The sequence below is a fragment of the Ammospiza caudacuta genome, chromosome 17 (genome assembly GCF_027887145.1).
Source record: "Ammospiza caudacuta isolate bAmmCau1 chromosome 17, bAmmCau1.pri, whole genome shotgun sequence".
Lineage (NCBI taxonomy): Eukaryota > Metazoa > Chordata > Aves > Passeriformes > Passerellidae > Ammospiza > Ammospiza caudacuta.
The window spans coordinates 3,527,517-3,540,027 of record NC_080609.1 but is presented as its reverse complement, the minus strand read 5'-3'; the positions used below and the strand labels follow the sequence as shown (position 1 = coordinate 3,540,027).

At 46.3% G+C, this 12,511-nt stretch overlaps 1 protein-coding gene across 2 annotated transcripts in view; it reads right to left on the bottom strand.

Moving 5' to 3' along the window:
- Window positions 1-2,072: 2,072 nt before the first annotated feature.
- The window catches only part of ADCY9 (adenylate cyclase 9), an 84,031-nt gene continuing 73,592 nt past the window's right edge, over window positions 2,073-12,511 (bottom strand). For both annotated transcript variants that reach the window (XM_058815683.1, XM_058815682.1), the window contains 2 exons: window positions 9,897-9,938; window positions 2,073-4,345 (listed from right to left, as the gene is read on the bottom strand). In XM_058815683.1, coding sequence (XP_058671666.1) covers window positions 3,157-4,345; window positions 9,897-9,938 — 1,231 coding nt within the window. In that variant the 3' untranslated portion in view covers window positions 2,073-3,156. The remainder of the gene's footprint in view (window positions 4,346-9,896; window positions 9,939-12,511) is intronic.

Genomic DNA, 12,511 nt, shown 5'->3' with positions numbered 1-12,511 from the left:
AGCACACACAGCACAGGCATTTCATGGGGTGAACTCTGCCTGTGGCCTCCCACAGCAGCACAGCCACACAACACTGCTGGAAATGCCTCCAGAGTCATTTCTGTGTCAGGATAAATCTTCAAAAGCATAAAGGGAGGTGTGAAGGTTCAGCTCACACTGGTTTGCAACACAAACAGGTAGAAACCTCCCCCTCCAAACCATCCATTGAGAACTGAACTTCTTGATTTGGTTACCTCCCTGCACTGAAGAGATTTAACCCCTGGCAGCCCCAGCTGTGGAATCCTTGCTGCTGTCTTGGCAAGGAGCAAACAGGGCACCACTGGTGACCCATCAGGAGCCTTTTCCCAGTCCAGTTAAGGCAGAGTACATCACTGGCAGTTCCCAGAGCAGACAACAGCCCTTGATTTCTGAGTGCACCAGTGCTGCTGCCCTCAGCGCCTTGATTTGCTTAGTGCCAACAAAGAGAGGCCCTGGTGGGTTTGGAGTTTGGTATTTGGATGTTCCCATAAATCCAAAGATCCCACAGACCCTTGGGAGCCTTGTGTACTTTATGGGCTGGAGGAGAAGGATTCTGCATCCTGAACAATGAAGGGGAAGGTGGTTGGGGTCCAGGGTCCCATTCCAGCACCTTCTCCTTTTGGGTTTAACCAGAGGTTGCCAACCTCTCCTGGTGCAGGTTTGGTTATTGTGCAGGTCTCAAGGAGCCAGAGCCTCCTGACTGAGCTCTGCCCTTGCACACAGCTGAGCAGGGAGACAGCAAGGATGGGCAGGGTCTATAAAACTGGAGAAAGGAGTGTCAGGGAGAAAGGCTGGAACGACTCTAAGGTAATAATGTAATACTGGAAGGCATGTAAACAATTCTGGATCATGTTAGCTCTTTGACTGTAGGAAAAGGAGTACTGACACACCTTAACTGCACCAAGAACCCTAACAATGGTGTCAGGAACACATTCTTCAGATGCAAGAGGTATTTGCAGAATTACTACCTGAAAGTTGGAAGTACAACCCACTGTGGGGAGGGGGAAGTTGTAACCTAGGGGAGTAGGAAGATGCTGAAAATCTGCCCTCAAAACACTCACATTGCTGCTCACTGGGAACAGCCTCCAAACAGGCAACAGCATCTGTGGCACAGGGATTTGGGGGTGAGGATCCCCTGGTCTGTTGTGTGCTGGCAGATTGAGCAAAGAAGATGAATTCTGAGCAGCTTTGCTATCAATGGAATACTGACATGGATAAAGAGCAGCTTTGCAGGACCTTTGCACAGAGTTCTGTTTAACTGAGATCCAGAAATCCCAGAGACTCACATCTCAGAAAGGCTTCACAGGCTCCATGCAGACTGTGGAGAGGAGATGGAACAGGAACCCCACAATGGATACATTTATTACTCATACCCCAAAATCACATGGGGATGAGAGGAAGAATCAATACACTCTGACTCGAGTTCAGATGGAAAGAGCCCCCATTCCATCAGCAGCCAGTGCAGCACCACCTTTCCCCAGCTCTTCCCTGGCTGACCAACTTGTTTTGGGAATAAAAATCCTTTCACTTGATTTGGTGAAATCAGAGGGAGTTGGCTGAACTAGAACAGTTCAATGGTCAATATGATCCCCAGCAGGGCACCAAATGCCAGAGAGGGAGGTGGTGGAAGAATGCAGAGGGCACAGACTGGCACAGCCCAAGCCCCCAGGCCCAGATCTCCCTCTGTGCAAGCAGCTCCTGGGCTCCTGCAGGCTCTGCTCCCAGGGACCTGCACAGACTCTCTGCAGGGCTGGGAAATGTTTGTGCTTCTCAGCTCACTACAAGGACTGTTCCCTATTCCTGCTTGCAGCAGCAGGAAGAGAGCATTCTAATTTCCTCCCTGCTGCAAAAGCACAGAGGTGTGTGTGTGTGTGTGTGTGTTTCTGTGTGTGTGTGGGTGTGTGTGTGTGTGTGTGTGTGTAAAATCCTGAAAATATTGTGCAGCACCATTGGTTCAGTCCAGAGGGAAGCTGGGATACTCAACTGTGTTTGGTGGCTTCCAAAGTGTCTCCAGCTTGGAACCAAATATTGCCAAAGATAACATCCTCACAGTGGTTGGTAGTTCAAAGAGGCTCAAACTCTGTCTCATCATTCCCATTAAACCCATGAATGATTTATCTCTCCCAGTCCCTTCCACGAAAGTCCCAAATGAAATTAACAAAACCCCAAGAAACCAAACAGGAATAAAATAAATAAATAAATAAATAAAGGCATTCCCAAAACATTTATTTTGCTTCTCTCTTTGTCTCTCTCCAATCAGCTCAGAGACACCGATGTCACCTACCTTCACCCACTGAGCTGCACACGGAGCAGGGAGCCCTGAACTGCAGCACTCCCGTGGTTTCTCCTGCTTCTGGACATCTGTCCCCAGAGCTGGCACTGTCCCAACCCTCCTTCCATTCCCAGGATCAGTAACTCATTGGCTATATGGAAAAGAAGTGTATCCAAAGCACACGATGGCACATGGAGGCTGCAGAAGCATGGGGAAAGGAGAACAGAAGGGCAGCAGCTGCTCCTCCTGCCCTGACTAAAGGCTGAGCCACGGCACAACTCCCCTCCAGCCCGGCCCAAAGGGTGCCACCCCTCGCCCAGACATTCTTGTGGTGCATTACTGGCACTTTATAGCAGTCTCATATGGCAGATACATGCACATGTCTGTGTGTTACATACAAAAGGTCTGATAACAGTAAAACATTGTTCCGAGAGATATAAAAAACCCAAGGAGTTGCGTTAGCCAAAAAAAGTGTTTTGTGAGAAACGACAATAAAAATGATATAACCACAGCTTTTCTTTTCTTTAAAATTAGATAAATACCCAAAGCTATGATTTCACTTGGGGCCTCTGTACCTTGACAGGGAGTCCAATGGAGTATATCTGAAGGCACTTAATATCCTCTACTCAGCTGTAAGATGGTTGCACAGGGAGCTGGGGAGCTTGGGATGTGGTTTGGGGCATGGAGGAGAGAGATGGATGAAAACAAGCCCTGAAGAGCCATGATCCACACAGCCCCAGGTGCCGAAATGAACACAAACGTACAACCCAGGTGTGGAGAAGGTCTCTCTTGGAAAAGAAAACTGCCAATTGCAAAAGTCTGTGTGTTTCTATGGACAGAGCACTTCATGCAACTCTGACAGTTCATCATACACTCTTAGAGATATTTAGCTTTGTCAGTTCATTGACCTCCTCAGTCCCCATCTCCTCACAGTCATCCTTTTCCACGGCTTTGCCAAACCTGCACCTCTCCTCTGCCTTGGCCACGTCCTTCTGGAGCTTCTTGGCGGAAGGAAGGATGTCCTTGGCTTCTGAGCTATCTGTGCCATGGGCTATCTTATCAGAATTCTGTACAGAAGGCACCAGGTTGGCAATCTCATCCGTGGGAGACCGCCCAATGCTGCCATCCACTTGAACCCGAATGTCTGGAGATATGGACAACTGGTGGTGGGGCACGATGCCGTTGTCCATGCACTTGGGGTAAAGGTAGGTCTTCATCTGCCCCTTCCCCTTCACATTGACCGTCCCCCTGTAGTCAAAGTCATACCCCATCTTGCTGAGGATGCGGTAGCTCTCCTCACTCACCTGGATGCGGCACTCGACGCCGGTGGTGTCCATCCTGCTGGCGATGTTCACAGTGTCCCCCCAGATGTCGTAGAGCAGCTTGGTGGTGCCGATGACCCCGGCCGTGAGGGGGCCGTGGTTGAAGCCGATGCGCAGTTTGAAGTTAAACCACAGCATGTTGTTGTTGAAGTCATCCACCACCCGCATCATTTCTTTGGCAAATTCAAAAAGGGTCTGCAGGTGCCCGTGGGGATGGCTGCTGTCCTGGCACTGCGACGTGTTCAGCCCCGACGCCGCCATGTAGGTGGCCCCGATGGTTTTGATCTTCTCGATGCTGCTGTAGTGGGGTTGGCTCAGCAGCTCGTCGAAGTCCCCGATGAGCTCGTTCAGGACCCGGTAGCACTCCTTGCCTCCCTCGTAGTTCTCCTCGTAGAACTCGCTGAAGTTCACGATGCTGGCAAAGATCACCCCGCCGCTGTCGTGGTTTTTGGAATAGCTCTGGGACACCTTCAGCTGCTCGGCCACGTGGTAGGGGATGATGTTCCTCAGCAGCCAGTCAGCCTGATCCCTCATGCTCTGGATCTTGGTGCGGTGCAGGTCGGCCTCCACGTCGCCGTGGTAGTGCAGGCGGTAACTGACCTCGAACTCGCGGTTCAGGAACCAGACGAGCAGGAGCAGCAGGAAGGACACCAGAACCACCTCCTGGCCGATGAGCTCCGCCGGCCGCCGCGCCTCGCTCGGAGCCGAGCTGTTGCACGGGCTCTTCCTGGAGCTGCACAGGGGGAGAGCACACAGGCGTGTTTTAACTTAGGGCATGGCCATCCCTGCCCCACAGCTAGAAATGCTGGATTAGAAATGCTAAATTATAAAATATCCATTGAGAACTTCATCTGCTGTTAAGGAAATGCCAAAGAATTAATTTAATTTTTAAACTCACCAAGTACTTCCATAAACCCACAAAGATTTCTTTATCATCATGTTCAGTGGCACAGGCCAATCCTGTTTTAAGGACTTCAGCAAGGAAACATTTACTATTATATCTAAATATATATCTAAAGACACTGTATATAAATTTGTACCTGTGTGTGTGTTTAGGTATCTGAGTGCACTGAATGTCTGTATGTGGGGGTGCCTGTGAGTTTCCTGGAATTTACCTGGTTTTGTATTTTTTATTACCTCCAATATTCAGAACCAGCTGCTTTACACTCCTGTGCCTTTCCCTTGTGTCCTCACCAAGGACCAGGAACCTCTGCCATGTGCCTTTCATGCTACACAAGAAGGGTTTGGGAGAAAACCCTGTAAAAGACACATTGTGGAGAACCCCATGGCAGGGGGCTGGAACTTCATGAGCTTTAAGGTCCTTCTGACCCAGCCCAGTCTGGGGTTCTATGAGCTGCATGGAAGTGGGGAACATGGCTGTGCTTTTCTGTGATAAAACCACTTCAGCTTTTCATGGCGGAGACAGAAAGTTTCTCCAAGTGCCAAGATTACAAAAAATAATCAAGAATTCCTGTCTGCCATGGATTGGGAGCAATATTTCAGATCCTTTCGACAGTTCAGTGCCTGCCTGTGCAGATTATGAGGTGCTGATGGAGCCTCTGCCAGTGCCAAACCACCCTGAACGAGGAGACATCTGCACTCTCCAATCTCAACTTTCTGCAGAGATGCAAAGGCACAAATTGAATCTGAGCAGGCCCCACCTATGCACTCCCAGAAGCGAAGGCTGAAGGCAGATAGCTTGGCATGCAGTCATTTCTGCAGGGATCCAACTGCATTTTTGGGATAAAATTATGCCAAAGCTTGAGATCTGATATGAGCAGACATGCGCTGAAGTTCTTTGAGTTAAGAGAAGGTTTGAAAAGGGAGAGCATCACATCAACCTTGCTCCTGGAGAGCCAGACAGGAATCCACACTCAGCACCTGCCTGCACTTCTCTGGGAAGGCAGGAGGGGATTAAAACTCAGCACAACTGGAGCAACAGCTCAAGAAGAGAAGGCTGAATTTGTTACTGTAACATATGAAAACATTCCTGAGTTCATTTTGTTGCTTCATGTCCATGGGGGACAGGCTTCCACTCTGGATATATTTCAGAACTGAACTTTATTACAGGCACAGTTTTTTTTTTCTGAGTTTCATTCTCAAATACTTGATTGACAGGAAAGTGTGATGAAACAAAACCACAGCACAGCTGTGAGACAGATGAACGTGCCCCATATCCAAAAACATTTCTCTGTGCCATAGTCTTTGTATCTGTTCCCTTTTTTACAGAAATCCTATGGGGAAAAAAGTTTCTGGTGAGTGAAATATTTACAAGAGAGTGCAGGCTGAATTTCAGATGAAAGACAGGACAGATCACATTGAAAATTTGTTCTTTTGTTTTCTACCATAAATACACTTCTCCCAGGAGAAGTGAAGGTGTATTCATTTATTCCTCTTCACAAGGGGACCATGAAAGGAGGAGATGTCCCAACTCAAACAGAGCCCCACCATCAGGTTCCTGTAATTGCTGTACCAAGACACTCCCTCCTCCCTGATTCTCAACAGAACCTCTGGTCTGAACCTGTTTATTTCCTCCCTTGAAAGACAAGTCAGAGACAAAGACAAAGACAAGGTTTAGTGGTGGCCTTGGCTGGGTTAATAGTTGGGCTCAATGATCTTTGTTGGACCCTTTTATTCTATGATTCCCTGATCTTGGAGGTCTTTTCCAGCCTAAATTATTCCATAATTAATGACTAGCAGGGAACAATTCCTGAAATACAATCCCTGTTATTTTGGAGGTGACAAAATGCCCTCCCAGCTTGATGGGCCAATAAAACAAAATTATGTGGGTCAGAGAAAATATCTTGGAAAATAAGAAGAGGTGGGGGAAAGTGAGGAAGGAATCTGGATTCAGGAGCACAATTCAGATTCTTTGAATCTGAGTTCATTTTTTCACACACCTTGTGGGCAGAGATCTGTTACTGACTCTGTTACTGCTCTGAGAGTTTGATCCAGATAATCCCCTCTAACATCAGACATTCCTGCCACAGGGATTTATTTAAGCCATTAAGGGCTTTTTATTTACAGGTTGCTGTACAAAACACTCTCAAAGCACTTCAACTCCTCTGCAGTGAATGAGGTGAGCACCCAAAGTTCTGCGAGGAGCAGTGGGAGGCAGGATCTGCCTTTGGGGAAGGAGCTGCTGCTCCCACTCCCATTCCTGGAGCTCCCCATGAGCTGCTCAGCGTGCCCTGACCTCGTGGGCTCCAGCCCTGAGATGGGCATGGGCAGGGAGGGACTCACTGTGCCCTGACCTCCTTCCATGAACGGGGAATGGGGTGGGATCCCTCCTCCAGAGCAGGAGATTTTATCCCATTGTGCATCAGGATGGAAAGCTCTGATTCCAGCCTGAAGGAGAGAGAAACTGCATCACCCTCATGTGGAATTCCAGCCTGGGATGTTGCAGTGACCAGGGTACAGGACCTAAAGGGCTGGAAATCACCTAAATCACCTCCCCAGGCAGCAGCCATGACCTGGAGTCACTCTGGAATGAAAAGAAGAAAAACTGTCCCACACCTCCAACAGAAAAAATCAACCCCCCATCCCAATCTTTCCCAATTCTCCTTTTTATGAGGTGCTGCAGCAGAAAACTGATTTTAAAAATCATTCCAATTGAGATCTTGAGCTGACAGTGTCTCTTTAACTCAAACTGGTGAAATGCTGCCTGGCACAGCCCCCTCACTATTAACTTGGCACCTCCATCCAGGCTGTGAACATGGAACAAGTGAGACTCCAGAGACAGAATCTCCTTTGGCTTGATCACAAATCATCAAGATAATGGCTTCCCACTTACAGAACTTTCTGGAAAGCCAGTTTGCTTCTGAGCAGTAACCCCTGTTTGGATTTGGTATCTTGCTATATTGAAAGAGGAGCTCTCCCTGCTAAATCTGAGAAGAATGCATGGGAGGAAAGGTGTGGAAAAGGGGATCAAAGTGCTGCTGTCCATGAAAATCCTGCAGTGGGTGCCTACAAACCCTTCCCTGCACTCAGGTGAGTGCAGACTCCACTCAAGTGACCAATTCCTGCTTCCCCTTGGAAAGTGGCTCATCCCAGCGGCTCTGAGGTGAGGAAAGAATGAAAATGAGAAATGTTTCCTTCAAAGTTCATGGCTGTATCCTTTGGGCTGCCTGGAAAACAAGGGAAACTCCACATTTTTATTTACAGACAGTCCAGAGGTGAACTCTGTGCTAAGGCTTCATTACCATTGCTACTGTCTCCCTTCCCAGGCAACATTAATATTATCTCAATTCTTGATCAAGGAAAGGGAACAACCCCATTACAGACAACACACAACCTTGTCTAGCCCTCCTAAAACATGAGAAAACTTCAGTGCTGAGTGGGGTAAGCAAGGAACCTGATTTATGTAATTCTGGCAGAAAGGTACAGCAAAAAATTTTGTTAGGCTAAGAGAGTTTCACCTTCTGTTAGTCCATTACCAGAAAAAAGGGGAAATACTCAAAAATGTGATATTCAATAATATACAGCATAAGAACCCTGAAGAAAGAAGCCAAATTCTCCTTAATGGCAGAAACAGAATAGGATTAACTCCCAGCTCTCTCTTTTAACTCCCAGTGTTTGTTAATGTCCAGGTTTGGGCAGGGTCAGGCAGGGGAGCTGGACTAAGGGCAGTGCTGAGCAGAATTAGCACATGGGTCTCTTCCTCAGCTCAAGGAGCACAGACAACATCCTAATAAAAAGTGAAAAATGAAGTTTAGGAATGTTTAACAGGTGACACTGCCTTACTTGGCCTTCAGATCACCAGCCAAGCCTTACAAAGGAGGGAAAGCTTCACTCCACAGCTGCTCACCACAGACACCTCATGGTCTGGTCAGAAACTCTCACCTTCCCCTGTCATCACTCAGAAGTTACATATTTATGGAAGAAAAATATCTGCAGGAAAACAATGCTTGACAGCTGATGTTTTCACAGATTTCTGTCACTGAGGGGAAGACCCAGCTGTCAAAGGTTTAAGGCAGGATGAATTATTGATCAGTGATCAGCAGCTGCCCAGGAGCCTGCTGGGGAAGAGATTTGGAATTCTGAGGAGCACAAAAGCTTCACAAACAAAAAATAAGGATCCAAACTTAGGCTGATCCTGAGACACTACTGGAGTGATCAGCACACTGATGTTTACCAAAAAGAAAAAAAAAAAAAAAAGCCTCCTCTATTATTTTGGTTTTAATTTTCCATTCTGGATTCAATGAACTGGAATTCTGTTACAAAAAAGAACTTTCATTAATCAAAACCAGGAAAAAGGAAAATCCATGCAAGAAAAGCCAGAGCCCCCCCAAACTCCAACACTGCAGTAAGATCTGAGTCCTTGGTGAAGAAATACCCAAAGCAACCCTGTTCTCATCCCTCTGTACCAAACCCCATGTGTTTTCTGAACTACCACAGCATTTGTGGAGATGAGAGTTATTAGAAAGGAATTTTGTTTTAACACATCCTCCCAGGACAAGCAGCATGCTCCTGAAACCCCTTTTACCAAAGTCACAGTTCAGTCAAACCCAGCAAGGCCCAAATATTGCCCCAAATCTGCAATGAGCAAACCCAGACTTGTCTAATACCAAGGGCCAGTAAAACACTTAAATGGTATTGCAAAAACTTGCAATAAACCCATGAGAAACTCAACACTGAAATCACCAGAGTGAATCTTTAACACTCTTATTTTAAGGGGCCATTAATTACCCAGGAAGGGATTTTTGTTTGCTTTGAAAGGCTCCAGGGTAAATTGCCTTTGCTCTCAGTTTTATGACTCCCTGCCCTGCCTGGGAAGGTGACAGCCAGGCCCAGAGTGTCACATCCCAGCCTGGGAAGGCAGCTGGCTGCACATCCAGCTATTCCACAGCTTTTCCTCTGCCCCAGGGAATTCTCACCTGCCCAGCTGTGAGAGCATCCAACTCCCACTGCTTCTGAATGGTGCAAATCAGCCAAGGAAATCAAAGAAACAGCTCGTGGTGGACACATAATGCTCTAAAAACTGCTGCTACTGGAAAAACAGATGCTGTTTTAAATAGTTCCTCCACAGTTCTATTTCCTAGAAATCCAATTTAAGGAGAAAATATCATTACACAACTCTGTGAGTGAAGCACCAGCCCTGATGAGTTTTGGTCATAGCCAAGTAATCTGTAAAGGAAATTACAGGAGAAGCTTAAACACAACTTGCTGAACCAATTTGTTGAATTCCCAAGTTATTACTGTGGATGTAAAGTTTTGCTCCCTGTAATTCACTGAAAATGTTTTTATCCCTAAATATAAAGATGGTAATTTTATAGAAAGCTTACCTAAAGTTCTGTGCCAAATCTAGATGAGGAGCTTCCATGGAGCTGAAATGAGAAAAGCACTGATTTCAGAGGGAAAGCTAAAGCAATAAACAAACATCCTGCAGCATTCCAGACAGAATTTTCCATTTCCCTATTGCACAGACCAAGAACTGCACTGCAGACCTTATAACTGCACACAAACTTTGTCTGAACATGACTTTTCTGCTTGGGAGAGAGAACCAGCCAGAGTTGCAAATCCCTGAAAAGGGAAACTGGAACTCTGTCATGCCTGGAACAAGTAATTGTTAAACAATCCCATCTTACCTGGAAATAGGGAAAAGCAATCCCAGAGCTCTAAGACTCCATTATGCCTCCATCTTATGTGAGAACACAGCACAAATATTTTAAAAATAAAACACAAAGAGAACAAACCCCAACATCTCCAAACAAAAACCAAAACCAAAAAACCCCAAACAAAAACCAACAAAGCAAACAAAGAAACAAACCAAACCATCCAAAACCAAAAGACCTCCCAAATCCCCAAAACCCTAACACAGAACCTATTTTTAAGATGCCATTAGAGAAAATAAGTAATTCAAACACTTTGCTTATTTATTTGAATTACAATTTCTATACTGCAACCAAGTAGCAAGAGAGTATCAAACTCTGAGGATTAGTTATAACTGGAAAAGGAAAAAAAGTGCAGACAGGGCTGCAGCTGCCACCATGACAAAAATATTATCAGAATCATGGTAAGAGACAAACAAAAAGATGATTATTAACAACCTGAAGCAATGGGTTTCACTGACTAAACCTGTGTGACTCTTGTTCAGGATTAATTCTATCAATTACCTTTCAGACCTGCAGTTCAACTGCTCTATTACTTGAAATATTTATTTTTGAGGGATGAAATAACAACATATTCCATGATTTCTGAACCTTGCCCATTAATGGTCACTGCTATTCACACCACAGGTGGAAATAAGAGAATTATTAAGAGAATGAGGTTTCTTATCATTCACAGAGCCCCTTTAGCACTCAGCAAGAGCTGATGCTGTGACCTGACACAACAGCAAGGTATCCACCTCCCACCTTTGGAAGAGCCATTAATAAAGCTGAAATGCAGGGAAAATGCCCAGTCCTGGGTCTTTCTCTCTGCACAAAGTCTCAACCCAGAGCTTGTCCAGGAGAGTATCCATGGCCCCTTCACCAGGCTCTGCCAGGAGCCCCAGGAGCCCCAGGAACTGCTGGGGAATCAGGGAAGAGCAAGCAGGGAACCAAGAAATGGCACTGAGGGTCTGCTCTCTGCCAATTCCCCTGCAAAACCAAGCCTGGGTTGAGTTTGGAGCCAGGGGGTTGGGCTCTGCTCCCAGGGAACAAGGGACACCTCAAGAGGAAACAGCCTCAGGTTGTGCCAGGGGAGGTTTGGATGGATAGCAGGGGAAAATGTCTTAAATAAAAGCCCTGGCAAATCCAGGAGTACCCACCCCTGGGGGATTTAGAAGTCCTGTGGATGTGGCACTTGGGGACATGGGGCAGTGTGGCCTTGGCAGTGCTGGGGCACAGCTGGATTTGATGGCCTCAGAGGGTTTTTCCAAACTCAAGGGTTCTGTGATTCCATGGCTCTCAGTGAAGCTGAGCCACTGAAAGCACCTGTGCTACAAAGGGAAAAAGGAAAAACCACAGGGAGAAACCTTTGGGACTGGGAGAGGATCACTCAGGGCTGGGGACAGATGGGGGATCCTGAACCCCATGGGACAAACCCATGAGGAGACCAGGGAGGCTTCACAACCAAACACTCCCTTCCTGCCCTGCAGCTGGAGAGATCTCCCCTGCCCTCCCTGTCCAAGTCCTCTGCAGACAGACAAGAAAGGGATTTTTCTGTAGTCACTATGATTTACAAATCATTTGTCAATTGACTCCAGCTCCAGGATATTTTTTCCAGGACTTTCTCCCTCCAACCCTTACAGCCACCACAGATGTGAACAGGGGTAAGAGGGGACTTTTATTCTCCCTTTTTTTAAAATATAAATTTGATCAAGATTAAAAGAGACCACTGAAGACACATAAAGAGGCAATCAAAGCTAAATACTCACTAAAATATGTATCTGCAAACCCTTTTTGGTTTGTTTGGGTTTTTTTCATGTTTTTCACCTTCAGCAGGTCTCTGATGGAGAGGAACTGAATGATTGAGGAGAAGACCTTCCTAAATCCATCCCAAGGTGGGGTCTTAAGCTACTGAGAAGTGCAAGTTGATTATAAAATTTTGCCAATAGGAGTAGAAGGCTGGAAGGACCCTCTTGACAAGAAAACAGCAGGAGAATAGTGCAAACAAATTCTCCTTGCAGAAAATAATTTATCAGGGAAAAACTGGAAAAATTTAAGGTTATTGCACAGAAACTGCATTATCTTGATTCTTCTGGTTACAGTTCTGCAGAGTCCTCTGAAAAGGCAGGAAACTGAGAATGGAACTGGCTATTAGATCCCATTAAACCTAAGGACCTGCCTTCCACACTGGAAAATGAATTGAGGAAGGAGGTGGAAGAAGAATATGTGGATCCTAAGAGCAAAAATAAATCCAGAGGGGTGTTAGGGAGCAGTTAGGCTCTCTGGCACCACAAAATACCTGGGAAATT